The sequence below is a fragment of the Sorex fumeus genome, unplaced genomic scaffold (assembly GCF_029834395.1).
Source record: "Sorex fumeus unplaced genomic scaffold, SorFum_2.1 ptg000122l, whole genome shotgun sequence".
NCBI classification, from domain to species: Eukaryota; Metazoa; Chordata; class Mammalia; order Eulipotyphla; family Soricidae; genus Sorex; species Sorex fumeus.
In genome coordinates this window covers 11,877,845-11,904,767 of record NW_026606179.1, presented here as the reverse complement: position 1 = coordinate 11,904,767, position 26,923 = coordinate 11,877,845, and the positions used below count along the sequence as shown (strand labels likewise).

The 26,923-nt window shown below is 58.7% G+C and overlaps 4 protein-coding genes across 5 annotated transcripts in view; 3 read left to right on the top strand and 1 right to left on the bottom strand.

Annotated features, from left to right (window-relative positions):
• On the top strand, positions 1-6,454 carry GRWD1 (glutamate rich WD repeat containing 1). Its single transcript, XM_056135865.1, has 7 exons — positions 1-221; positions 338-455; positions 773-938; positions 3,707-3,920; positions 4,022-4,164; positions 4,275-4,472; positions 5,763-6,454. The coding sequence occupies exons 1-7, from the start codon at positions 35-37 to the stop codon at positions 6,078-6,080; spliced, it is 1,344 nt and encodes a 447-aa protein (XP_055991840.1). The 5' UTR covers positions 1-34; the 3' UTR covers positions 6,081-6,454.
• Positions 5,595-26,923, bottom strand: part of MAMSTR (MEF2 activating motif and SAP domain containing transcriptional regulator) — a 164,281-nt gene continuing 142,952 nt past the window's right edge. Inside the window, exon 10 of the mRNA XM_056135869.1 lies at positions 5,595-5,609. The gene's annotated coding sequence lies outside the window, so the exon portion shown is untranslated. The remainder of the gene's footprint in view (positions 5,610-26,923) is intronic.
• Positions 6,737-13,997, top strand: KCNJ14 (potassium inwardly rectifying channel subfamily J member 14). 2 transcript variants are annotated; one of them, XM_056135866.1, is made up of 3 exons: positions 6,737-6,965; positions 10,914-11,679; positions 13,165-13,997. In XM_056135866.1, exons 2-3 carry the CDS (start codon positions 10,969-10,971, stop codon positions 13,756-13,758), a joined length of 1,305 nt encoding a protein of 434 aa, XP_055991841.1. In that variant the 5' UTR covers positions 6,737-6,965; positions 10,914-10,968; the 3' UTR covers positions 13,759-13,997. The 2 variants fall into 2 exon arrangements, with proteins under 2 accessions (XP_055991841.1, XP_055991842.1); XM_056135867.1 differs by lacking the exon at positions 6,737-6,965 and having other exon boundaries at positions 10,912-11,679.
• Positions 17,116-23,846, top strand: CYTH2 (cytohesin 2). The gene is made up of 12 exons (XM_056135870.1): positions 17,116-17,323; positions 18,178-18,325; positions 18,457-18,523; positions 19,279-19,397; positions 19,795-19,875; positions 19,957-20,069; positions 20,166-20,314; positions 20,658-20,769; positions 22,588-22,664; positions 22,751-22,822; positions 22,908-23,062; positions 23,574-23,846. The coding sequence occupies exons 1-12, from the start codon at positions 17,305-17,307 to the stop codon at positions 23,659-23,661; spliced, it is 1,200 nt and encodes a 399-aa protein (XP_055991845.1). The 5' UTR covers positions 17,116-17,304; the 3' UTR covers positions 23,662-23,846.

Here is a 26,923-nt window from a genome sequence, read left to right as displayed (position 1 = left end):
CATCGCCGCGCGCCGGCAGCCTGAGAGCTCGAAGATGGCAGCGCGCAAGGGTCGGCGACGCACGTGCGAACCCGGGGAGCCCATGGAGACCGAGACCCCCGACGCAGGGGTAGAGCGTCGCGCGGAGGTCTACCTGCCCGGTCGGGGGCCACCGCTGCGCGAGGGAGAGGAGCTTGTCATGGACGAGGAGGCCTACGTGCTGTACCACCGCGCGCAGACTGGTAGGGCAGCGGACCCGGTGGGAGGGGAATCCTGAGTCCGAGGGAGCTGTTGCCGAAGGAGGCGGGGCTGAAATCCGTTCTTCGTTTCTACACTTCAACTCTGCATCTTCTCCCAGGCTCCCCATGTCTCAGCTTTGACATCGTCCGGGACCACCTGGGAGACAATCGGACGGAACTGCCCCTGACTCTTTACCTATGTGCTGGGACCCAGGCGGAGAGCTCCCAGAGCAACAGGTGCGTGAGACCCGATCGGAAGTCTGAGTGAGTCCTCTGCCTCTCAACTTCCTCCGGACCCCAGAAGTCGGGTTTCAACCTCCCTCTCCACGGGGCCGAGGCGATAGGTCTGTGGGTAAAGCGCTTGCCTTGCACGTGTCCTACCGGGTTCAGTCCCGGACACCCCATCGGTTCCCCCTGTCCCACCAGGAGTGATTCCTGAGCACAGAGGTAGGAGTAAACTCTGAGCATGGCCGGGTATAGCACCAAACCCACACCTATCAACCTCCCTCTCTCTATTGTTCGGCCATTCAAGACCCTCCCTCATCCTCTCCCAGATTGATGATACTTCGAATGCACAACCTGCATGGAACCAAGCGCACACCATCCGAGGGCAGTGATGATGAGGAGGAAGAGGATGAAGATGAAGAGGATGAAGAGGACAGGAAGCCTCAGCTGGAGCTGGCTATGGTGCCCCATTATGGTGGCATCAACCGAGTCCGGGTAAGTAGAGTCACAGGAAGCACCTCTGGATTGCTGGAAACACATCCCCACTTGGGTCTACCAGCAGATCCTTCGCATGTTTAAAAACAGCACCAAGCAGGAGTGATAGTACCGTGGGTAGGGAGTTTGTTTTGCACACGCCCTACTAAGGTTCAATTCCCAGCATCCCATATGGTCCCCTGAGCACTGTCAGGAGTTAATTCCTGAGTGTAGAGCCATGAGGAACCCCTAAACATCACCAGGTGTGACCTAAAAAAGCCAAAAAAAAAGAACAGCACCTAGGATTTACTTTATAAAGCTAGAGCACCTTTTTTTTTTTTTTGAGTAAATGGGTTGGTCCACACCTGGTGGTGCTCAGGGAGTACTCTTGGCTCTGTTCTCAGGGTTGGGCTTGTAGGACCATATGGGGTGGTGCTTAGGAGAACATGGTGCTGATTTCCTAAGCTGAGTCAGCCATATGCAAGGCAAATGCCTTACTCGTGTGCTAGCTCTCCAGCCCCAGTATTTTTTTTTTTTGTTTGTGTGTTTTCTTATTTTGTTTTTTGGGCTACACCCAGTGGTAATCAGGGCTCATTTTTGACTTTGTGCTTAGAGATATGAGCTCCTGGTGGGGCTCAGGAACCCCTTTGGTATGCCAGGACCTCAGGTCAGCCTTACCGTGCTGTATATTATGGTAATCAGTACTTTGTCCAAGGTGCGATGAGAGTGGTTTTTATATTCCTTCCTTTGAACAGTTCTGAGAGTTCAAAGGTGACCTGATGGCTGAAGAGAGTACCGGAGTGAGAGTACTTACCTTGATTGGTAGACACGGTTTGAATTCTAATGTTATAGCCAGTTACAGCCCAACTGCCCCCAGAACAAACAAAACAAAACAAAAAATTACCTGGATTGATGGAGAAGAATGTGGGTTCACAGGTATTGAGTAATGTAACTGAGATGCAGCTTGGTTGGTGACCAGAAAAAGTCCCATGCCAGTCGAGCAAGAGGACATACTTGCACCTGTTTCAGGAACAGTTCGGGGCTCTACTTTTATGTTTGAAAGTTCCAAATGGATCGGAGCAATAGTTCAGTGGGTAGGGAGTTTGCCTTGCAGCTGCCCTAGGTTTGATTTCCAACATCCCATATGGTCTCTGAGCACCTCCAGGGGTGATTCCTGAGTGTAGATCCAGGAATCCGTGGCATCCCACATGGTCCCCCATGCACCGCTGGTGTGATCCCTGAATGCAGGGCCAGGAGTAAGCCCTGAGCACTGCCAAGGTGTGGCCCCAAACCAAGCAGAAACACAGCCTGCCCCTTCTCAAACCCGCATCCCCACGGGGACTACAACCGATGACGCTGTCCACCGGTTTGCTATGCCTTCCGGCAGCCTTGGCTTAAGCTAACAGCCCAAGGGATCCCCTCAGCAGCCCCATCTGATTCCCCCCCCCCATCCTGTGTCCACTCTTCCCCACAAGTAAAAGCTAATTCCTTCCAACAGCCTTCAAGGTCCCAAATGACCCATCTCCTCTGTGCCAGCCCCCAAGTCTCATTTTTTCTGCTCCAGACAACCCAGTTCCCCAGAATTGCCTCAGAAAAGCTGTTTGCTGAAAGAGCCCTGGGCTCCCTCCTCTTTCATAGTGGGCATCTGTTCCCAGGATACCCCACCCCGGGCTCACTGAATTCTCTTCCACCTTATTTTCCCCTAACAACATTCAGCACTCTTCCTCTCCCCTCCGCCCCCACCCCATAGTCACACAGTTTCCTCATTCCTTCACTCACAGGCTATAAATCTGAGCATTGTTTGCTGATGAATCCCCAGGGCCCAGGTCTGTGTCCACAGAAGGGCCAAGTGTAAACAGTGCTCTAATATCCCCCAGACCTCCAGAGCCAGAGAGCACCATGGGCTGAGCACAGACTTAGCAGTTGGGAGGCCCAGGTTCAATCCCCAGCACCACGGTCTCTGAAGCACTGCCGAGACTGACCTCCCAGAGCTAACAGTAGCCCCCAAAGTCAACAGAAACAGAGAAGCAGATGGCACAGGGAGGACCAGGAAGAAAATTCCAAAGGCGAGGGAACTCTGTGCTGGAGTGCTGGGCTCGGTACACAGTTGCCAGCACTGCCCGGAGGGACCCCAAAAATCAGAAAAATCAAATCAAAAGAACAAACTGCACTTTACCAGCTGGGGCAGTGATTGGACCTTTTTTATATTTTTGGCTTTTTGGGTCACGCCTGATAGTGCTCAGGGCCTACTCCTGGCTCTGCGTTAGGGATCACTCCTGGCAGTACTTGGGGGACCATGTGGGATGCTAGGGATTGACCCCGGGTTGGCCGCATGCTCCAGCCCCAGGAAGTTCATTTTCAGTGTATCCTGCACCGAGGGTGGGTGTGAAGAAGAGGAGGCAAGCCTCGGATCTGAGATGAGCACTGCAGGATGGGCACTGACAGTGGTGGTGCTGGCCTTTAGTCCTTGAGTCCCGTGGTCAGACCTGCGGGCACTTTCCCAGTGACAGGGTGGGGGTGGGAGTGGGCAGTGAGCATGTGTAGGAGGAACGTGCTTGGCAAGTCTGAGGCCCACAGCCGGGACCCAGCTGCTTTTGGAGGTTTTGGAGAGCAGGAGTCAGCTGCCCGCAAGGAACCCCTCAACCTTCCCTGTTCCCTCAGTACCACACCGCTCTCTGGGGGCTGGAGCTCCTTCTCCAGAGGGGTGTGGGGCCTGTCTTCCCAGCCCTGCAGGATCTGTGCCTCCCCGCCCCCCATGTGAGCACCCCCTTCTCCTCGGGAACCTGCAGGTCTCGAGTCTGGGCGAGGAGCCGGTGGCGGCGGTGTGGTCGGAGAAAGGCCAGGTAGAGGTGTTCAAGCTGCGGCGGCTCCTGCGGGCAGTGGACGATGCCCAGTCCATGGCAGCCTTCCTGCGGGAAGAGCAGGCGCTCACGAAGCCCATCTTCACCTTCGCCGGCCACATGGTTGAGGGCTTTGCCCTGGACTGGTCCCCCCGGGTACCTGGTGAGCCCCCGGGCCACCCAATCAGTCTGGGAGGGGGGGTCCAGGGCAGGGATGGGTGCTGGGGGGGTGGTGATGACGTGTCTCCCTGATCCCCTGGCCAGGCCGCCTGCTGACCGGGGACTGTCAGAAGAATATCCACCTCTGGACGCCCACCGACGGGGGCTCCTGGCATGTAGACCAGAGGCCATTCGCTGGCCACACGCGCTCCGTGGAGGACCTGCAGTGGTCCCCGACAGAGGACACGGTGAGGGTGTGCTGGAGGCAGGATGGGGAGCTGGTCCCCAAAACAGACAGGAGCCTGCTTCCCCCCAGGGGCCAGGCCCCCTTCAACACTTGGGCCTTCTGCTACCCCAGGTGTTTGCCTCCTGCTCAGCTGATGCCTCCATTCGCATCTGGGACATCCGTGCTGCCCCCAGTAAGGCCTGTATGCTCACCACTGCCACTGCACATGATGGTGATGTCAACGTCATCAACTGGAGCCGCAGGGAGCCCTTCCTGCTTAGCGGTGGGGATGACGGTGCTCTCAAGGTGTGGGACCTGCGGCAGTTCAAGGTACTTGGCCGGTGGCCCCAGGCTCTGGGTTTTCCTGGCTTTTTGGCACTAGCTGATGAAACTGAGGTTCAGCAATAGGAAGACTCGGGGCTGGGTTGAGGTCACTCACCCTGAGCCAGAAAGTTGATGTGGCCCAGAGGCAGGGCACACAGGGTCACGAAAACCTGGTGAGCCCTCTCGCTTCTGGGAGTTGTAGTTTTTCTTCCAATGGCTCTTAGCCCAGAGGTGTAGCTCAGCTCGCAGGATAAGGGGAGACTGAGACACAGAAAGGATGGGAGGAGATAGGAGAAAATCACCTGTAGGGTAACTGGAGGCTCAGTGTGGGGTCAGGCAGGAGGAATCGCATCTTCTACTGGGCCTCTGGGCATCTGTACTTTCCAGGGACCATATTTGGGTTCCTTTCTCCTTCCAGTTTACGAGATCTCGGGGCCCCTTAAGACTCTGCTGAGATAGGACAGCAGGGAGGTCATTTGTCTTGCACAGGGCCGACCTGGGTTTCCTCTCCGGCATCCCCCTGACCCCCTCCAGGAGTGATCCCCTAGCACCTCTGTATATGGCCCCCAGGCAGGAATTTAACGGGTTCTATAGAAAGGATCTTGGGAGGCCCTCGAAATGAAGCCTTCCTCCTAGGGTCCAGAGAGGGCAGGCCCGGCTGAGTTTATGGACCCCTGGGGTTTGCTTTTCCAGCTGGGCTCAGGTCCCTAGCAGCACTCGGACAGGGCCCCCCCAGAGCCTGCAGTCTGGCTGCTCCCTGCTCTGGCCCCTGTAGACTCCGCTGGAGACTCACAGCTCCTCTGGTGACTGTTCGTCCTGATCTCACACTGACACCTAAGAGAGTCTTGAGCATTCGAGAAATGTTACTCAAAGACTGGCAGTACTTGAGAGTCTGTGCCCTTCCCAGGGATTGAGAACCCAGATGGCAGAGGGCAGGGGACCCACTGGAGCCACGGGGCTTCTCTGCCTTTGTTCCCAGCTGCCCAACCTTGTCTTGCTTGGCACACCTGAGCTTAGTGCCTGGTCCTACACTCGGGCAAGTACTTGCCTTGCATGTGATGCCTTGGGTTTGATCCCTGACACCCCCCTACACACACATACACGCCCGCTTCAGCTACACACACAACACACACACACACACCCCTACACACCCCTGATTCCCCCCTACACACTCACTTCCACCCCTGCTTCAGCCTGAGGAGATTATGGGGTAGAGCCCTTACTGAACCTGAGAGCTGGGGAGGGCTAGGAGAGTCAGGCTATCGCCCCAAATTCCTGACTCCACTTTCTTCGTAGTCTGGCTCCCCAGTGGCCACCTTCAAGCAGCACGTGGCCCCCGTGACCTCAGTTGAGTGGCACCCCCAGGACAGTGGGGTGTTCGCTGCCTCGGGGGCAGACAACCAGATCACACAGTGGGACCTGGCGGTGGAGCGTGACGCAGAGGCGGGCGACGCAGAAACGGACCCGGGCCTGGCCGAGCTGCCCCAGCAGCTGCTCTTCGTGCACCAGGGCGAGACGGACCTCAAGGAGCTGCACTGGCACCCACAGTGCCCCGGAGTGCTGGTCAGCACCGCGCTCTCGGGCTTCACTGTCTTCCGCACCATCAGCGTCTGACACTGCCCACAGGCTCCCGGAGCCACAGTCCCGTCCTCCAGATCCAAAACTGCTCCTGGCCGGGTCCAGGACCCAAAGGTTGAAGCGCTTGGACAGCCACACTCTGAGGCCTGGGCAGGTCCAGCTCCGTCCACAGACTTGCTCCCTTGGGCTGGTACCTGGCCCACTGCAGCCACACGGCTGAGTCTGACCATGGTTCTGTAGAGGTACTGGGTGGCCCCTGTGCCCCAGATTCGCCAGTACCTGCTGTCAGTGTTTGCTCTTTCCCAGGTGCGCCTGGTGTAACCCTTGACTCATGTCCATGGCCACTTGCCCCAGAACACTCCAGTGCCTTCGGTGGTCAGATAAGCCCTCCAGCAAGGGCTCCTGGCCTTATGCCTTGGAGGGGAGACAGGACCATGTGTGTGGGGTCTGTCCCCTTTGTTTTGAGAGCACGGGCCCTGCAGGGAGAAATGTTGGGAGTTCCTGCTAGTAAAGAGGGGGAGCAGCCCAGACTCTGACTCCTTCTGACGCAGTGGTGGGGGGGTGGTGGGAGGAGCCTAGCACCTGCCACTTTCTGCCCCCCTGTGGCCCCACCTCAGCCCTGCTTCTCTGCCTGGGGGTTGGGCCCCCTCTTCCTGTGCCTAGGGGGCCTCATCCACCTCACCTTTCCCTTCAGCTCCCTGGTGGCCGCCCTGCTCCTGGCCCCCCTCCCTGCTCTCCTCTGCCGGCTCCCGCAGCCTCCTTGGGCCGGGCCCAGTGCCCAGCCTGGCTGCCCTCCCTGGCTCCCTAAGACAGCTGGGCCGGCCCCGCCCCCATCCCCTCTGCCTGCCTCTGATCCGCGGTGTCCCCGGGTTGCCAGCAGAGGTGCAGTGGCGGCGGCATGGGGGGAGGCCGGCAAAGCAGGTATGTGCGTCCCTGCCAGGGCTTGGGCTGGGGGAGGTTAGGGCGGGGGTGCTCCTAAGAGCTGGGCCCCAATCCGCCGACCCCCCAGCTGGTCTAGTCTGCTTATCTTTCTAGCACTTTCTCTACCACTTTCTACCTCGCTCTGGCTTGATCTCCCCATCCCAGCCACCATGTCCCCCTAACTCCCTCCTGAGGGTCTCCCATCCCTGCTGCAGTTCTCTTCCTCTGCCTGCACCTCTCTGCTTGTGGGCATTCTGCCCCCCCCCCCCCGCTCCATCGGAGGGTGGGGGAGTGGAGGGAACCCTGAAGTCTCAGGAGAAGAGGGTGCATGGGGGTGGGGCTTCTTGGCTGCAGATTAGTGGGTGACATTGACACGGGTCCCCTAAGCCCCACTCACCTTTATATGGAAACATTAAGCTGCTCTTGTGGGCAGGTCAGGGGGAGGGGGTGCCTGAACCCCAGGCCTTGTGAAAGCTGGGCCATGCTGGAGGAGCATGGGGCCCCTGGAGGGGGAGCCCCGGGCCTGCAGGTTGAGGTGCAGTAGGGGACTGCATCTCTGACCTTTCTCCCCTGTGCAGCTTGGGGCAATGATCACCCCCTCCTGAACAGTCAAGGTGAGCGCTGGGGTTGGGGGTGCTGCTGAAACCTTGCCCCACTGGGCACCAGACCAGCCAGCAGGAACACCAGGTTTGGGGGCACTCCAGCTTTGCAGGGTCGGCTAGTCCCCATGTCCATTACTAGTAAGCCAGCAGGACCACATGGCCTCTGGACCCAGGTGGGGCTCCCTTGCCGGTCCTTGGCTCCTGAGGGACTGCGGAGGCAGCCTTCTGGCTCCATCCTCAGTTTCTCCCTTTTTGGTGGGTGGCTGTACCTAATTGTGCTTGGGGTGACTCTTGGTTCTGCACTCAGGGATCACTCCTGGTGGCCTTGGGGGACCATATGGGGTACTGGGAATCAGGCCTGGGTCTGCCACATGCAAAGCAAGCGTCCTCCCCTCTGTAACTATCACTCCAACTCCATCACTTTCTCCTTTTTGGACAAATACTTCAGACACCCAGGGTAGGGTAGGAGAACAAAGAAGGGGGCCAAGTTGGAGTCTCACGTGGATTCACTTCTCTGATGGGAACTTCAGCTTTTTGTCTTGGGGGACACCCCCTCCCATGTGTCAGGTCTATAGGTGGGCAGAATAGTCCCAGATAGCAGGGACAAAGCTGGGGGTAGGGATCCTGTGCCGCACCTGACGTCACTAGGTGCCCTGTCCTTGAGTGTTCGGCCCTGCCAATCCTGGCAGGATGCTCAGAGCCTGGCATGCTACTGGGTCAGAGATTCTTGAGCACCAGCAGGTCAGGCAGATGGAACCCTGAAACTGCTGGGGACCAGACCTGAGTCAGCACGCAGGCAAGTGACCCCCTGCCACACTCTGGAGGAGGAAGTCTGGAGTGAGGACGGGGCCAGACTCAGCTTCACCTGGCTGTGGGGTCGAGTCCCAGGTAGACACTCCACTCCCGGAAAAGGTTAGTGCCCAGAGAGAATTGCCCTAGATCTGAGAGTCAGGCTGGAAGTCACACCCCACCTAGGGCTCAGTGTGTAGTGCTGAGGCTAGAGCCCAGGAAAAGCCCTCACCTTAAGACTGTGTTCAGGACTTTCTTGTTTCAGGGGGCACACCAGGTAGAGTTTAGGGGACAGTAGGAGATGCCAGGAATTGAATCTGGGTTGGATGCGTGGAAGACAAGTGCTGTCCTTGCTGTGCTGTCATTCTGTTACCTCAGGTGTGTATGTTTATGATCTTCCCAGAACTTGCCCACACACTAAATCTGCACATCAGTGCCAAGGTTCCAGAGTCCCCAAGGCCTTCAAAGACACATTTAGCTGGGTCAATTTGAGAACATCTTCATCCTCCCAGAGACTTCGGGTCCCCTGGCTTCCCAGTCTTCTTACTTTCTATCTGTTGCGTCTCTGGGTTGGCCTATTTCTGTGTGTGTGTGTGTTTTGGCCTATTTCTGTGTAGTGTGTGTCCTGTTCTGTCTCCTGGCACTGAGGAATCACCTGATATTTCAGTGCTTTCCATCTTCCGGCTTGCATTTCTTTTGGACCCATGGGCCCTTGTGTAACTGTGTGTCCTGTGGAAGGGGATGCCACAGGGTTTTCCCAGAACACACTGCCCTATCACTTTGTCATTAATGAAATTTTTGTACTGTTGCTGTCATCCAGAGTGGTGTGGTTTAGGGGCTGGAGCAGTAGCACAGCAGGTAGGGTAGGTTGGCCACGTGCCAACCCGAATTCAATTCCCAGCATCCCATATGGTCCTCTGAGCACTGCCAGGGATGATTCCTGAGTGCATAACTCAGGAGTAACCCTTGTGCATCACTCGGTATGACCCCCCCCCCCCAAAAAAAAGTCTTGTGGTTTGGAGATCCTCGTGGGAAATCAGTCTGAGTATCTTTTCTTGTGTTCACTGGACACTGGATAGTTCTACATTTTTCCCATTTGGGAACCCCAGATTCAAGCTCCGCACTACATGCTCCCAGGAGCAACAGCTCCTGACAGTGGGGAGCAGCCCCTGAACACACTGGATATGGCCCTCTACAACCAAAATAAGGTTTTTAGGGGTGCTTTGGGACAAACCCAGGCAAAACATGTGTTTACCCCATTGAGCTTGTTTTCTTGCCAGCTCAAAGAAATGTCAGCTCACATCATTTCCTGATCAGTAATAGGTCATCTTACTGTTGCAAAAGCCCATTATAATTTAGTTAGATATGTCTTGGAGGGAGGCATACCCTTTGGTGCTTAGAGCTTGTTCCTGGCTCTGCATGCTCTGGTGCTCAGGGATCATTCCTCGCAGGGCTCAGGGGGTCATAAGGGGTGTCAGAGTTCACACCTTCACACCATGCAAGACAAGCATGCATGCCCCCTGTGTTCTCTCTTGCCCCGGTACACATTTCTTCAATTCATGGTTTGTAGATATTTTGTTGTGGGTTATCTTTCCACTTAATAGTGTCTTGGAAGCACCAAAGGTTTGAACTCTGAAGTTTATGTACCTCTCTTTTCCCCCTATTGTTGCTTGTGCTTTCCTAACCCAGCTTTTTGGTTTAAAAAGAGTACTCGGGGTGCTGGAGTGATAGCACAGTAGGTAGGGTGTTTGTCTTGCACGCTGCCGACCCGGGTTCGATTCCCAGCATCCCATATGGTCTCCTGAGCACCGCCAGGAGTAATTCCTGAGTGCAGAGCCAGGAGTAACCCCTATGTATCGCCAGGTGTGACCCAAAAAGAAAAAAAAAATTTACTTGGACTCAGAGAGTAATGTGGGTAAAGTACTTGCATGCCTGCCATACAGCCAACCCAGATTCAATACTCGACATCCATAATAAGCACCCCCATGGGTGATTCCTGAGTGCAGAGCCAGAGTGGTGCCCCAAAACAGCAACAAATAATTTACCCTTGGGCCAGAGCAGTAGTACGTGGGTAGGGCACTTGCCTTGCAGGAGGTGAACCTGTGTTTGATCCTCAGCATCCCATATGGTCCCTCAGCCCTTGCCAGAAATGACCCCTTGGTGGTGTTCAAGGGACCATATGGGATGCTGGGGATAGAATCAGGGTTGGCTCTATGTAAGACGGTGCCCTGCCCCAGCATTCTCTCTGGCCTGTTTCTCCTGGGCCAGAGAGAGTACAGGGTAGGGAACCTGTCTTGCACGCAGAACGAGGGTTCGCTCCCGCACTGCATAATGGTTCGCCAAGTATCACCAGGAGAGATCCTGGAGCCCTGAGCACCGCCCCTCGGACAATATGGGATGCCAGGAGATCAGGGTGCACCTTGTGCAAGGCAAGTTCGCACTGTAGTATCTCTGGCCTCTCGAGAGCTTCCAGCCCGCTTCCTACAGGAGCTTGCCCGGGAGCCCCAGGGCACGCCTGCCGCCCCTAACAGGGCTGTCCTGCTTCTTGTCCCTGCAGGTCCGGGGCGGCGGTCGCCCCCTACTAGGCCGCGTGGAGGGGGCGACCCCGCCCGATGGGCTTGGCCAGAGCCTTACGCCGCTTGAGCGGCGCCCCGGAGTCCGCAGAGGGCCGGGCAGGCGACGAGGAGGCGGCGGGGCCGGGGCTGTGCGGCAACGGGTGGGCTCCGAGCCCGGGGGCGGCCGCGGGGCGGCGGCGCGGGCGCTTCGTCAAGAAGGACGGCCACTGCAACGTGCGCTTCGTCAACCTGGGCGGCCAGGGCGCGCGCTACCTCAGCGACCTGTTCACCACGTGCGTGGACGTGCGCTGGCGCTGGATGTGCCTGCTCTTCTCCTGCTCCTTCCTGGCCTCCTGGCTGCTCTTCGGCCTGGCCTTCTGGCTCATCGCGTCGCTGCACGGCGACCTGGCCGCGCCGCCGCCGCCCGCGCCCTGCTTCTCGCAGGTGGCCAGCTTCCTGGCCGCCTTCCTCTTCGCGCTGGAGACGCAGACGTCCATCGGCTACGGCGTGCGCAGCGTCACCGAGGAGTGCCCGGCCGCCGTGGCCGCCGTGGTGCTGCAGTGCATCGCCGGCTGCGTGCTGGACGCCTTCGTCGTGGGCGCCGTCATGGCCAAGATGGCCAAGCCCAAGAAGCGCAACGAGACGCTGGTGTTCAGCGAGAACGCCGTGGTGGCGCTACGCGACCGCCGCCTCTGCCTCATGTGGCGCGTGGGCAACCTGCGGCGCAGCCACCTGGTGGAGGCCCACGTGCGGGCCCAGCTGCTACAGGTGGGGGGGCCGGGAGCTGGGAGTAGGCGGCCGGGGGTGAGGGGCGCCGGGCGGGGTGACAGTCCCCAGCAGGCTCTGGGGCACGCAGCACGGCACCGCCTCCTGGACTGAGGCTAGTTGGTACCCAGAGCAGCTGTAGAGATGTGAACCCAGAGATAGTGTCCCGGAGATGTGAACCCGAGAGAGAGCTTGGGGACCAGTGCTCCCTGCAGCTCTGAACCTGCGAGACCCCCCCTCCCACCCCCAGGAGACAGGAAGCTTGAGGATGGGCCTCCTGTGGGATAGCAGGAAATCTGCAGCCTAGAGGGCTGCTCTGCCCCTGGAAATGGCCCCCTCCTGAACTAGTTGCAGAATTCCCGGAAGTCCCGGAGACTAGGAAAATTCTCCGGATGGAAAGGGTCTAAGATGATGATGGACTTGGGTTTTGTTTGGTTAAGGGCCACACCCAGCAACGTTCAGGGCTGACTCTGAGCTCTGTACTTAGGGGTCATTCCTGGCAGTGCTCAAGGGTCCATATGGGGTGCTTGGGATTGAATGGCCCATTCACTGGACTATAGCTCTGCTCCATGATAGAGTTTTTATTTTGTTTTGGGGGTCACACCCAACGATGTGCACAAAGCATGGCACTGTCCCATGGACTGAGGCTAGTTGGTACCCAGAGCAACTGCAGAGATGTGAACCCAGAGATAGTGTCCTAGAGATGTGAGCCTGGAAGAGACTTTGGGGACTGGTGCTTCCTGTAGCTCTGAACTCGAGAACCCACCAGGAGACAGGAAGCTTGAGGATGGACCCCCTGTGGGTTGATTTGGGGTTATTTTGACTTTCTGGGTCACAACAGCAATACTCAGGGTTTAGAGGGTTTAGTTCTGGCTCTGCTCTCAGGAATTATTCCTGGTGGTGCTTGAGGGACATTATGGGATGCCAGAGATCAAACCTGGGCCAGCTGAGTGCAAGGCAAATGCTCTCTCTGCTGTACTATTGCTCCAGCCCCTTACTGTGGTCTTGGGCCTGGTTTCTGTGGTTCTGTCATTATTCTTTCTCCTGCTTTCTCATCTTCTTCCCCCTATGATTCCTTTATTTTTTTTGGGGGGGGCACACCTGACAGTGCTCAGAGATTATTTCTCGCAAGCTCATGGGACCACCTAGGGTGGCAGGGATCAAGCCAGGGTCAGCTGCATGCAAAGCAAACACCCAACCTGCTGTCCTGTCATTTCAACCCTGACCGCCTCTGATTTCTCCCTGCACCCCTTGTCTGAGACTCTCTCTCTCTCTCTCTCTCTCTCTCTCTCTCTCTCTCTCTCTGTGTGTGTGTGTGTGTGTGTGTGTGTGTGTCATTCTCTATCTCAGTCTCTCAGTCTCTCTGGCACTCTGCCCTGCTCTCCCTCCTCTTGTTCCTCATCTCCATTCTCTTCTCTCATAAACTCTATCTCTTCATTCATGTCTTAGTCCCCTGCTGTTTCTCCCATCTGTCCCCTTTCACTGCAGCCTCGGGTGACCCCAGAGGGCGAGTACATTCCCCTGGACCACCGGGACGTGGATGTGGGCTTTGACGGGGGCACCGATCGCATCTTCCTCGTGTCGCCTATCACCATTGTGCACGAGATCGACGCAGACAGTCCGCTCTATGAACTGGGTCGCGCAGAGCTGGCCCGGGCTGATTTCGAGCTGGTGGTGATTCTGGAGGGGATGGTGGAGGCCACAGCCATGACCACCCAGTGTCGCTCCTCCTACCTCCCAGGCGAGCTGCTATGGGGCCACCGCTTTGAGCCAGTCCTGTTCCAGCGTGGCTCCCAATACGAAATTGACTACCGGCACTTCCATCGCACATACGAGGTCCCAGGAACACCAGTGTGCAGCGCCAAAGAGCTGGATGAACGGGCAGAGCAGGCATCTCCAAGCCCCAAGTCCAGCTTTCCAGGCTCATTGGCTGCATTTTGTTATGAGAATGAACTTGCTCTGAGCTGCTGCCAGGAGGAAGAGGAGGATGAGGAGGATGAGGAGGGTGGGACGGAGGCAGAAGACACAGCCACTAGCCCCCGAATGCTCACACCCACCCTTGCACTCAGCCTACCTCCATGACATGAGCTCCTTCCTCCTCCCCCATAAGGTCCACCTTCCCAGAGACTGCAAGCTGGAGGGATGGGAGTGCTTTCTGGGGCCAGGCTAGGTACTACCACACACAGACAAAACAATGGTGGAGTCCATTTCAGCACATGAGGTTCTGCCATGCCTAGGAAAATCGCCAGAGACATACTGAACCTTAATTTCTCTGCATTCTGTGTTCCCTCCTGAGAACTCTCCTCCCCCTGACATAACTTATCAGTCTGATTCCTGAGTGCCAACAGACTCGGGGATCTAGCAATCTGGATCGTTTAAGAGGCGAAGACTGGCACTTCTAGATTCTTCTATGAGACTGGCTTGAGTTGTGGTCTGGGGCCAGGTATCAGCCTTCATCTGGGGAAGGAAGCTGGAACTTCTTGGGGCAGCAGGAGAACCAAATGTTTGTCATCCTTGATCTGAGATTCTGAGGGATGTTACTTCTGTTTTTTTTTTTTTTGTTGTTGTTGTTGTTGTTGGTTTGGTTTTGGGAACCATATGGGATGCTTGCAATGGAACCCGTTAGCTGCATGCAAGTCAAGTGCTCTCCCTACTGTGCTATCCTCTGGCCCTGATGTTGCTTCAGGGGGCACCCAATCAAGAAGTGTTTGTTCTTTCTCAACTTCTGAAAATGAGATGTTTCCAGTATTCCAGACTCTCTTGATTTCAAGGATTGTGGACGGCACATCGAGAAAAGACCTTGAAGTTTCTGAAAGCCCGAGTCAAGATTCTGTGGTTCTAGATTAATCTCATTGGTAAGCACAGATGATTCTAGAACTGATGTCTTGGACCTCAGTTGAACTGCTTCAGAAATCTACGAAAGCACAATGAGTCTTGAAGGACGAAAAGGTTAGGGCTTCTTGGTGTTGGGTCATTTCAGACCATGGTGGTAAAACATTCCACCAAGGAGCTAACTGCTATTTCCAAATAATCCAAGAGTTTTAAGTGCCATTCTAGAATGTCCAAAGAAATGGGGATTATGTGACTTGGTTGAGCTTTTAGTAAGCCAAGAATGGCAACTTTAAATGTCTCGGGGATGCTTCCAGATTGTCCCACAGAATGGAGAATCTTGAAGATTCTGGATGACTTTGTGGTTCCACAATGCCAAAAAGAATTGAGGCGCCAAAGAGCCACAGGCAGATTCTGGAGTTGGACTCGGGGCTTGGTAGGGGTTGATCTAGAAGCTGAGGGTTCAGGGCCAATCCTGTGGGTCACCAGGCTAGTAACAAGGAGAGAGAGAGAGAGAGAGAGAGAGAGAGAGAGAGAGAGAGGCCTAAGGCAGTGCTTGGAACCCTATGGCCAGAAATGTGTGTCCATTTCTTAAAGATGTTATACATACATGTATTATATATGCGATGTATAAATACAGATATCTATTTTTCCCCTGGTTCCTATAGGAGGGTTTAGATTTTTAAGCCTGAGCTAATTGTCAGGGAGTACTTTGCTAGGATTCAGAAAGCTTTGCTCTGCATCCGACCACTCCATCCATATCACTAGTTCCCCATCTTTAAACCTGTGCATCAGAACTTAAATTCTCCAAGATCTTTCACCAGGGTGATGCCCCCCTGAGGATAGCTTGGCAGGAATCTGGGGGATACTCTGGGGTTCTTCCTGGTGCTGGAATACTTGGCCTTCAGTGGGCCGGCTCTGAACCTCGTGTCTGATCTCAGGGTGGGGAAGGGGTAGTGAAATCTTTGCCCTGGGCCATCTGAGGGTGAAAAGGGGGAAGAGGAACTCAGAATGCCCCAGGGGCAAGTGAAAGTGTGCTCCCCAGATTAAATCTCCCGTAGCCCTGATACTGTGCCTCTGAGTGTTTCTGGGGCATGGGGGTGGGGTGGCCTTGAGCCTGTCCCCCCCACTCCTCCCATTCTGCTAGTTTACCTAAGTGTCTGGCAGGCTGGGAGCCAGCCGCAGAGGAAGCCAGTGCCAGGGAGAAGGACACGTTCCTCTGTCTCAGGACTGAAGACAGGCCTTGTCACTGTCCCTCAGCCTGCCCATGTGCTGCATCATCTCAGACAGAATCCCCACCTAATCTCCGGATGGGATCAATTAATCCCTACCTAATCTCGGATGAAATCCTTGCTCCTCTCCAGTGTGGGGTGGGCTCAGGGTGGAGGAGCAATAGAGATAGGCCAGAGGGCAGTGCCTGAGTTTAGGAGCAGAGGGGTCAGGAATGGGAGTTGTTTGGCAGGGGTGTAGGGTGGGTGGACAAGGCTGGCCCAGCCTGGGGTTCTCCTGGGAGGGACAGGGGGGCCCTCATAAAGGTCAGTGCTGGGATTAGGAAACTCTGGTGCCTAATCTGTCTGATCTGTCAGTTTAAACAGGTGTCGGTTTAAACAGGTCCAGGCCTGGAATCTGTCACCACCTGCGTAGACCAGGGGCAGGCCACTAAGGACAAGGTCCAACTTTGGCTCAGTCCCACGACAGGGGCACCCTATTTCTCCAGCGCAGCCAGGTCTCTTTCACGGGCTTTTCCCTGCGAGGGTTGGAAAGAGAGATGGGGGAGGGTCTGGTTTCAGAACTGGGGAGAGGTGAGGGATGGAGTTGCGTCCAGACCAAGAAGAAAAGGCCTTTGGGAAGGGGCAGGAGAGGCCAGACGGCTGAAGTAAAGGGCTCCATCCTAGCGAAAGGAGTGTCAGGGAACGCGGGTGGAACCTGAAGGCGGCGCAGGCGCTTTCACTATATTTGGTTTCCTCCCTTTGTCCTCTTTTCCGTGACAGCTGCCAAAGAGCGACGCATCTATAAGAAGGAATGAACCTCTTGTTGCACCACCCCTCGACTCTGAAGAGGCCGAGGTGGATCGGGGTGGGGGACGGGGTCGCAGCGGGGGTCTGGACCTCGAAGGAGCCAATGCCAAGGATGGGGGGCAGAAAAAAGTTGCGCCCCAGCGGCTCCTGGTTGCCTGGCAACCTGCGGTCCAAAGCGGGGGGGGGGGTGGGGGGGAGGTAGGGAGATGGATTTACGGCCCCACCCCCTAGCAACGATACCAAGTACCGCCCCCCAGAAACGAGACCAAGTACCGCCCCCTAGCAACGAAGTGTGGGAGGCGGGACGCGCGTGAAGTACCAAGCGCCCAGAGTCCCGGCGCAGGCGTAGTCGTCACAGCTCCTTTCCGAAGCTTCCCATTGGCCGGCGAGCCTTCGCAGTGTCTTCTTTTGTTTCGAAGGCGGGGCCCCACGCCGTTTGCGGGCTCCGATTGGCTGTACGGACCATCTACCTCCAGCCACACGGGGCTGCGTTTGTTCTTTGGATGCCCATTGGCCACGGAGGACGATCCTTCGGCCACGGGGGCGGAGCAAGCGAGAGTGTCCGCCATGGATTGGACGATGTCAAGACGAGGGGCGGTCCTTACTGGCGGGGCGGTTGGGAGGCGCAGGGAGAGTCTTTTCAGCGCTGAGGACTGGCGCTGAGGAGGCGGCGGTGGCTCCCGGGGCGTTTGAGCGGGCTCACCCGAGCCCGCGGGCCGACGCGGACCCAGGCCCGACGGGCGGCACTGCCCCGGACTCCCCGCGGGCCTTCCTAGCCGCCATGGAGGACGGAGTCTATGGTAGGTCGGGGCAGGGGTGGGGCTGGCCGGGCGCGCCGGAGCTGCTTCCCCGGCCCGGAACGTTCGGCCGCGGGTGTCGCCGCCCGCGCCGGGTCGCGCCGGGCCGCTCGGACCCCCTCGCCCGCCCGGCTTTTGTGCGGCGCGGCACCGGCTTCCGGCGCGGGGCGTTCCAGGCCATTGTTTGAGCCGAGCCCGCTTCCGGTGGCGGCGGGAGGGGGCGGAATGGAGCAGCGGAGGCTCGGCCGGGACCGAAGCGTTGGCACTGGCGGGGCCGGGCGAGCCCAGTGGCGGCCGCGAGCGGGGAGCGGGGCTGGCGGGGCCCGGCGGGGTGCGGAGAAACCTGGGTGGCCGCAGCGAGCCGCGCGCGGGCGGGGCCCGGCCCTGGACGCCCCGCCCCCTTGTCACCCGCTCCCGGGGCCCCGGTGACTTTTCCTGGACCCGGGCGTCCGGGCCCGGCCCCCTTCAACACTGAGAGCGCAGCCCCCAACCACGGCGCCGGGCATGGAGGCGGAACACCAAGGCCTCGGCCCTCTCCCAAGTAATGGACCCAGAAGTTCCGGCGTCCTGCGCTCGCCTACCCAGACCCAAGAGTTCAGGGGCCCCCAGGCAGGGTCATTTTCCCTTCCACGGGGGCTCCGGAGGCTCCGTTCTCGGCTTCATCCTCCCCAAGAGGAGGTGTCCGGACCCCCAGAGCCTCTGTGCTGACCCATGCTGCCCGACGTTCACCCCAGCCCCCCCCCCATCTCGGAGCCCGGGTGCCCCACTTTCCCGGAGGTCTGGGCCCCTTTAGATCGCAGGGACCCGGCCTCCCGGGTCCCAGACCTCATCCGCACCACCCTGGCCCGGCCTCCCAGAGCCCCCGGACCTCACTCCCGAGGAGCGGATGGAGCTGGAGAACATCCGGCGGCGGAAGCAGGAGCTGCTGGTGGAGATCCAGCGCCTGCGAGAGGAGCTCAGCGAGGCCATGAGCGAGGTGGAGGGTCTGGAGGCCAATGAGGGCAGGTGAGGGCAGAGGCAGTGCGTGGGGCGGGGGCCAGGTATCCCCCCTCCCCCCACCTCCCCCCCCCCATCACCTGGCCATGGGTGCTCAGGCATGGATCTCCCTCATTATCCCCCCCTCCCCCGCTCCACAGTAAGACTTTGCAACGGAACCGGAAGATGGCGATGGGCAGGAAGAAGTTCAACATGGACCCCAAGAAGGTATCACTTGCACCCCAGGGCTGAGCCAGCGAGACACACAGAGGGGAATCCTGGTACCTCTGGGTTCTAGAAGTGGCACAGGTTCCGGAGAGAGAGCACGGGGGTAGGGCCCTGGCCTTCCACACAGTCAACCTAGGGCCCTGTGGGGAGGCAGCCCTGAGCACAGTAGCTAGAAGTCACCCCCTGAGCACTGCCCAAGTCTCCTCCTACCCCCAGAAGAACTCCTTTGGTTCTCACCCTGATATTATTGGCCTTAGGCCAGGCACACCAGCCTCCCAACCTTTGGTTGTACTGGGTCCCCTGCCGGAGGGGGGCTTCCTTGTCTCCCATCTGCACCAATTTCCGGATTCCCTCCAGGTGTCACCTGAAGTTGCCAGAGGAGTTCGCTAAGGTACTCGGACAGTAACCATGTACAAAGTCGTACTTAGTAGTGCCAGGGCAGGGAGGCCCCTGGTGCAATCAGGGCAACTTCCTTGAGGAGGCAGCCTGCAGGTTTGGCTGGGAGGAGGCGACCGAGCGCACCTGGAGCCTATTTCTGGAGGCCTCCCTTGGGCCTGCTCCAGTCCTGGGCACCCAGAGGACAGTCTGCCCTGCCTTGCCTCTCAGCAGCCTGAGATGAGGTTCCCACTCCCTGAAATGACCTTGAGTCAGAGTGGAGGGTCTCACCGCCTTGGGGGAACCCCAGAAGATTGTAATCCAGTGGGAGGTAGGGCCCTGGAACCCTCTGACGTCCCCTCCCCCGCCTCCTCCCCCAGGGCATCCAGTTCTTGGTGGAGAATGAGCTTCTGCAAAATACACCGGAGGAGATCGCCCGCTTCCTGTACAAGGGGGAGGGCCTGAACAAAACTGCGATCGGGGACTATCTGGGGGAGAGGTGAGGTGCCCAAAGCCCCCAGGCCTGGGAGTACCATCAAAGGGTATGGGCCTCTCACAGTGTGCCTGGGCTGGTTGGGTTAGATGGACACATGGGGACTCTATGGGCAGGTGTGGGGATGGAGCCCCTGGGGGATGGGCTCTTGCCTGGGGACGTGGGGCCTCTGCAGAGGCCTGGCACCCCTTTAGCTAACTAGGGTGCATGAGGGCCTGCCCGTCGTCCACATCCAGCCTCCCTCCGGCACTGAGCTGGGGTAACTAAGTGGAAGGGAGGCGAAGCCCATGTGCCTTCAGACAAGTTGGTGGTTGCCACCCAAACGTGTACTAGAGGGGGTCCTGCCAAGCCCCCGGACACCAGCCCTGAGGCAGCCACTGTCTGAGTGTGTGGCCACCCGCAGGGAGGAGCTGAACCTGGCTGTGCTCCATGCCTTTGTGGATCTGCACGAGTTCACTGACCTCAACCTGGTGCAGGCGCTGAGGTGAGCTGCTGCCCCTGGGAAGCCTGCCAGGTGCCCCCCATTGGTCCCCTGTCCCACAGCCTCCTGTCCCATGTTCCCCAGGCAGTTCCTGTGGAGCTTCCGGCTGCCAGGGGAGGCCCAGAAAATCGACCGCATGATGGAGGCCTTCGCCCAGCGCTACTGTCTGTGCAACCCTGGAGTCTTCCAGTCCACAGGTGGGGTGCGGGGCAGGTAGGCTGGCGTGGGCCAGTGGGGGCACGGGGCCAGAGCCTCCCCTCCTGACTGTTCGTGCTCGCGCCTGTCTACTTCAGACACCTGCTACGTGCTGTCCTTTGCTGTGATCATGCTCAACACCAGCCTCCACAACCCCAATGTCCGTGACAAGCCAGGCCTGGAGCGCTTTGTGGCCATGAACAGGGGCATCAATGAGGGCGGGGACCTGCCTGAGGAACTGCTCCGGGTCAGCCCCATGCGCGGTCTCTCTGGGTCCCATGTGGCCTGTGTGGGTGCCGGGTTGGCCTGTGTGGCCTGTGCGGGTGCCGGGTGGCCCGTGTCGCCTTGTGCGGGTGCCGGGCAGCCCGTGTCGCTTTGTGCGGGTGCCAGGCAGCCCTGGAGCCTACATGTCTCGTCCCGCTCTTGACTCACTCTGGGCAGTCCCACCTGCCTCCCCTGGCACCTCCTTTCCTCCTTTCCTTTTTTCCCAGGGCTCCCCAACTCCCTCCTGCTCCCCCACCTCCCCAGCCCCCTACTGGGAGGGTCCCAGGGCCCCGCAGCAGCTGACGGACCCCCAACCCCACCCCCAGAACCTGTACGACAGCATCCGCAACGAACCCTTCAAGATCCCGGAGGACGATGGCAATGACCTGACACACACCTTCTTCAACCCGGACCGGGAGGGCTGGCTCCTGAAACTGGGTGAGTGCCCCCTGAGCCTGGGCCAGGGGTGGGGCTCCGCCTGCGGTGTGATCCTAGGCCAGTGGCCATACCTCTCTGGGCCTGTTTCTATGCTGACAGAGTAGGGCTGAGCACTTGAGCCGGCCCATGCATGAGACCCGAGCAGAGGGCCTGCCATAAGCAGGGCTCTCAAGAGCTTGTGGAGTGCAGAGCTGGGGTTGGGGAGCTGGATGCTAGTCCACGCTGGGCCTCTGTCCTGTGGGAGGGCCCTCTGGGCTGGTACAGGGTCCCTTATCAGAGACCACACGGGCACCCCTTGGAGGTCCCCTGAGGCATGGGCCCCTCCTGGGCAACTGAGGAGAGTCCCCGTGACACTGCAGCCCCTGGGGCTGGGCCCATTGGAACCTTTGGCCCGCGGCAGGGAAAACCCCCAGCCCCGCCTCTGTGGCAGAACAGTGGGGCATCCTGGCATGGTGCCTAGTGGGGTGTTGGCTCTCGGGGGAGCAGTGGATGAGGGAGAGGCCGGGAGATTCCCAGCCTTGTGGAATTTGGCAGGGGCGGCCGAGCGGGGGGCGGGGGGGAGGTATAGGGGTTTCCAATCCAAAACAGGCTCAGGGCTTCGCTCACTTGAGCTCCCACCCCCAGAGCTGGGTTGCCCCTGCCAAAGAGGAGAGGGGTGCGGGTTTGCAGGCGGGCCCAGTAGGGAATCTGCAAGTCACTTCAGAAAACCCATGCACGGGGGGCGGGGGGGGGAATGGTGGTGGTTGAGCTCAGCTCCTGGAGGTTCCGTCTCAGGAAATTGAGGCCTTTTTTGGTCTTGGGCACACCTGATAGTGTTCAGGGGCTGACTCCTGGCTCTGTGCTGAGGTATCACTCCTGGCGGGGCTCAGGGAACCCTGTGGAGTGCCAGGGGTTGAACCGCAGGAGGCCACATGCCCTACTGTTGTATTGCTCCAGCTCCTGGAAATTGAGGCCAGACAGTGGCCCCTGGCTGGGGTGACCTGCCCGGCGCCCTCGGCTGTGAGGACAGAGTAGCGATCCCGCCCTGCAGCAAGGGCAGATGTGACCTCGCACGGAGATCTCCGCCCCTCCAGGAGGCGTCTTCGCCTCCCACGCGAGCACCCTGGGAAGGCAGGGTGGCGGCGGGGAGCAGGGAAACAGGGTGCAGAGACGCCCCCACAGAGGCACTCCCTGTTCTCAGCCCTCTGGCGGCACAGGGGACCTGGGAGGTGTGGGCAGGGGCCCAGTGAGGGCGGAAAGTGGACCTTAGGTCACACAGCCAAGGAGATGCCCAGGCTGAGGGGCTGCCCTGGGGGCTTGGGTGGAACAGGAGCCCCACATGGCAGCGTGGTGGGGCTCCGGGCGGGCGGGGCTGGCCATTCCCTCCTGTGGATGTAACTGGTTTTCTCCCTTCTCTCCCCCTCCCCGCGTGTCGCTCTGCTTCTCTCCCTCCCCCTCTCTCTCCCCCACCCCTGCACATCCCTCCTTCGCCCACCCTGTTCTGTCGCCTGCGGCTCTTGGGGGCCCGTTCTTCCGCCTTCCCCTCCTGCCTGATCTGCCTGCTTTCTCGCTGTCCGCCCCAGGAGGTAGGTGCACGGCTATTCTCGAACCCTTCCCCGCACCAGAAGGTGCCCCAGGCTGGGACCCGCAGGGGGCTGTGGGCTGCCAACAGACAGGCTCAGCGAGTGGAGCCCCCCAGTCCCCACGCCCGGCTCTGCTTGTCTGTCTCCCATGCGTGCTGTCTCCTGGCCCGAGCCCCCCTGCACCCCATGCTGTGCTGCGTCCCCTGAGGCCCTGCCCCCCTGTTGAGCCCGGCCCCCTCCCCCCCTTCCCTTTCAGGGGGCCGGGTGAAGACGTGGAAGCGGCGCTGGTTCATCCTCACCGACAACTGCCTCTACTATTTTGAGTACACGACGGTGAGGGCGGAGCGGGGCTCTGAGGGAGGAGGTCTGGAGTCTGAGGGTGGAGGGGCGGGGGTTGAGCCTCTCCTACGCCCCTCCAGGACAAGGAGCCCCGAGGGATCATCCCCCTGGAGAATCTGAGCATCCGAGAGGTGGACGACCCCCGGAAACCGGTGAGCAGCTCTGCCCCCCAGTCCCGGGGACGGCCCCTCCCTGGGCCGCCGCCTCACCTGCCCCCTTCCTCGTCGCCTCTCCCAGAACTGCTTTGAGCTGTACATCCCCAACAACAAGGGACAGCTCATCAAAGCCTGCAAAACCGAGGCCGACGGCCGCGTGGTGGAGGGGAACCATATGGTCTACCGGATCTCAGCGCCCACACAGGGGGAGAAGGACGAGTGGATCAAATCCATCCAGTGAGCCCGGCGTCCCGCGCCCCGCTTGCTCCCCCCTCACCTGCCCTTCACCTGCACCCTCCACCCTCATCTTTACCTCACACCTGCACCTGATCCTCACCTGCACCCCACCCTCACCTGCACCCCTATCCTCACTTGTACCCCTACCCTCACCTGCACTCCACAGTTGGCACCGCCACCCCCACCTGCCCCCCACTTTCACCTGCACCCTCCTCTGCATCTCCATCCTCACCTGCACCCCCATCCTCACCTACATCCCTACCCTCATCTGCCCCCATCCAACCCTCACCTGCCCCCCTCACCTGCTCCAGCCCACCCTCACTCAACCATCACCTGCCCCCACCCAAGCCTCCCCTGCTCCCCTCACCTCCCCTCACCCTCACTGGGACCCCACCCTCACCTGCATCCTTGATTTGCCACACCCTCACCTGTGCTTCTGACATGCCCCCCCGCCCCCATCTGTACTCCTCTCCTGGCCCCCCTCGCCTGACCTCCCCGCTCCCGCCTGCAGAGCTGCCGTGAGCGTGGACCCCTTCTATGAGATGCTGGCGGCCCGGAAGAAGCGAATTTCTGTCAAGAAGAAGCAGGAGCAGCCCTGACCCCAACCCTGACTTCGTTATTTATTATGGAGCTGCCCCCCCCACTCCCCCCCGGGTGGCCGGACCCCCGGGCTTGGGGCAACACACCCTGTTTTCCCCATTTGGAAAAATTCACCACCTGAGCTCCTCTCTCATCTTTGTAATTAACACGCTGTTGGTATCTTATTAATTACTGAACCGCTGGTCGTCTGTGTACCCCCTCATTTCTCAGGGGGCTGGCCAGTGCTCAGGTGCTTGGTGGTGTGGTCCTCTCAGCCCCCCTCCAGGGCCAGCGCCAGAACTGGGGCCCACCCCCCATCTCAGCAAGGGCTTTCAGCCCAGGAGGGTGTGGAATCTGCGCTGCGTGTCTACCCCCCCCACACACATACACACACACCAACGCTGGGCCTGCAGCTAAAGCCCGGGTGTGTGCAGTGAGTCACCTCATGTTTATTCCTTTGCTTGCTGTGGCTTTGGGGTCACACCTGTCAGTGCTGCGGGACTATGCACTGCTGGGGATGGAGCCTGGGCCTCTACTAAAGGCTGTAGGTGTCCTGCATGAGGTCTGACACTAACCCCCGACTGCTGTTAAGGTCTGAGGGGGCTCCATGCTTGGTTTCTGAGCTCTGGCACTCAGGGCCTCCCTGGGGTCACATTACTTTATTCGTGCTCAGGGGTTCACTGCAGACTAAGGGCATCCCAGACAAGGGTGGGGCAGGGCCCCCTGGGTGCATGTGGGTGGGGCAAGGTTGAAGATGGGGTGGAGGGGGGCTCAGCCACAGAGCCACTGCTCTAGCCCTTGAGCATTTGGTCTCATGTGCTTGATAGTCCATGTCCAAAAAGATGCTTGTCCCCACTGGCTCTCACGGGCTCCACAAATGCTTGATGGCTGGGGCAGGGGGTGAGAGGGTGCAGAGGCAAAGGGACAGGGACAGGTTAGTGGAGAAGGAAGGACAAAGGTGTGTGCATAGGGGACAGTGAGCGGAAGGATGGGATGTGCCCTTGCTGCTGCTGTCAGGCCTGTGTCAGGATGGGTCCAGACCCTGGGGCTCAGTGGCAGGGTACATTTTCCATTTAGTTTTTTGGTGATAGACCTAGTGGTGTTCAGGACACATTTCTGACTGCTTGGGCCATATGGGGTGCCAAGGATAGAACCTGGGTGGACTGCCTGCAAGAAGGACAGATTACCCAATCCCCGTGTTCTCTCTGGGACCCACAGGTGTTTTCTTAACCAATGGGGAGCCTCAGTGATGGAGGCAGGAGCAGGCGGGGTTGGGCAGCCAGTTGGGTCAGATTGCACAATCATCCCTGGGACAGGGCAGAGGACAAAGCTTCCTGGGAGTTCTGGAAAGAGGGACCTGGGGCCAGCCAGACTCGGGTTACTAGATCCAGTGACTGAGAAAGTCCAAGAATCACGGGGTGGACATCACTGGTTCTGTTGTGGCCAAAGCAAAGCTGGAACTGCTCTGTTCAGGCCCCTCTTCCTGGGAATTGCCCTTCAAGTTGGCTCCCCAGTTTCCTTCCCCACAGCCAAGATTTGGGTCGCCTGCTCCCTCTCAGCACCTGTCTCCCCCTGTGATGAGATTTGTTCCCCAACCCAAGACCTGTATATTGAGGTCCTAATCTCTGAAGGGGGGGGGGGGTCTTCCCGGAAACAGCGGTGCAGATAAAATCAGTCTCCCTAAGGCCATTAATCTGGGCCTTTAGCCATTATGACGGGTCCTTCTGCCAAGGGAAATGTGGGCAAGACAGAGTCCTGGGCATACCCCGCAGACAGCAGGCACAGGAAGATGACGGGTTGATTGGACCTGCCAGGGCTGGCCAAGGAGCCAACGGAAGCCAGAGGCAGGCGGTGTGTCAGGAAGGTTTCCTCATTGCCTCCCAGAGGTTGGATCTGCTCGCCTGCAGGTCCTGCACTTCCGGCCTCTATAGACAGTAATACCTGCTTTCAGCGCCTTGTTTTGGGGGCAGGAGACAGCTGGTAGAGGAAAGGCACTTGTTTTGCAGCTGGGCCCAATTCCAACCCTGGCACTGCATGGTTTCCTGACTGCCACCAGGGGGCACTCGCAGCGCCAGGAGGTAGCCCTGAGGACTGGTAGGTTTGGCCAAAAAAATGGGGGGGGGAAAACCATGGCACTTTGTGAATCCAAGGGAATTCTCCAACCAGGGGCTGCAGCGATAGCACAGCAGTAGGGCATTTGCCTTGCACGAGACCAACCCGGCCAACCCGAGTTTTATTCCTCCGCCCTTCTCGGAGAGCCCAGCAAGCTTCCGAGAGTATCTTGCCCACATGGCAAAGCCTGGCAAGCTCCCCGTGACGTATTTGATATGCCAAACACAGTAACAACAAAGTCTCACAATGGAGACGTTACTGGGCCCACTTGAGCAAATCGATGAACAACGGGAGGACAGTGCTACAGTGCTCTCCAACCAGAATGGGGCCCTCACCACACTGGATTCCCTGCAGGCTGCGTCCCTGGGAGCAGCCAGCCCTGGTGTCCTGGCCAGTGGCAGGAACAGGAGAAAGATCAGGTAGGAAGGAGAGAACTCAGTGGGTTGAGCTCAGGCATGCAACCTCGGTTCCATCCCCAGCATCACATGGTCCCTGGGCAGTGCCAGGCATGGCCTCAGTGCACTGAGCATAAAGTCGTCCCTGAGCGCATCAAAACAAGTGAGTCCAGGGGCTGGAGCAAAAATAGAGTAGGTAGGGCGTTTGCCTTGCACGCGGCCGATCCGGGTTCGATTCCCAGCATCCTATATGGTCTCCCGAGCACCGCCAGGAGTAATTCCTGAGTGTAAAGCCAGGAGTAACTCCTGTGCATCGCTGGGTGTGACCCAAAAAGCAAAAGGGAAAAAAACAGTGAGTCCTCCCACTCCTCTGCCTCCAGACTTGCATGTGACCTTAAAGATCTTATTACAGAATTTCTAAGGCCCGGGTCCAAGGGGCAACTGGAGGATGTTTCTCCTGGCCTCTCCCACCGCACACAGCTCAGATCATCACTGACCAGAACCAAGGTGTTGGCTAAAGCCAAGATCAGGGACATAAATATGGGAGGAGGGGTCATTTGGTCCACAGTTAGGAAAAACTTTGGGAAGGAGGAAAAAAGGACAGAGAGAGAAACAAGACAAGGAGATAGGCAGGAAGCCATCAGCACAGAGTAGAATGTGGAGACAAGAAATAGAAATAGAAACGGGGAAGAAGGCGGAGGCTGAGGGGAGACTGCACATGCGCAGGGCGAGCAGGAAAACGGGCCAGGCAGAGCCTGAACTGGGTCAGGAGTGG

What these genes read in the sequence shown, in the direction of transcription:
- GRWD1 (XM_056135865.1), top strand. Translation starts at nt 35, where the DNA reads ATGGCAGCGCGCAAGGGTCGGCGACGCACGTGCGAACCCGGGGAGCCC. An exon ending in GAGAGCTCCCAGAGCAACAG is followed by an intron (nt 456 to 772) that starts GTGCGTGAGACC and finishes ATCCTCTCCCAG; the next exon opens with ATTGATGATACTTCGAATGC. An exon ending in CTGGTCCCCCCGGGTACCTG is followed by an intron (nt 3,921 to 4,021) that starts GTGAGCCCCCGG and finishes TCCCCTGGCCAG; the next exon opens with GCCGCCTGCTGACCGGGGAC.
- CYTH2 (XM_056135870.1), top strand. An exon ending in AACCTGGTGCAGGCGCTGAG is followed by an intron (nt 19,876 to 19,956) that starts GTGAGCTGCTGC and finishes CATGTTCCCCAG; the next exon opens with GCAGTTCCTGTGGAGCTTCC. An exon ending in GGGCTGGCTCCTGAAACTGG is followed by an intron (nt 20,770 to 22,587) that starts GTGAGTGCCCCC and finishes CTTCCCTTTCAG; the next exon opens with GGGGCCGGGTGAAGACGTGG.
- KCNJ14 (XM_056135866.1), top strand. Translation starts at nt 10,969, where the DNA reads ATGGGCTTGGCCAGAGCCTTACGCCGCTTGAGCGGCGCCCCGGAGTCC. An exon ending in TGCGGGCCCAGCTGCTACAG is followed by an intron (nt 11,680 to 13,164) that starts GTGGGGGGGCCG and finishes CTTTCACTGCAG; the next exon opens with CCTCGGGTGACCCCAGAGGG.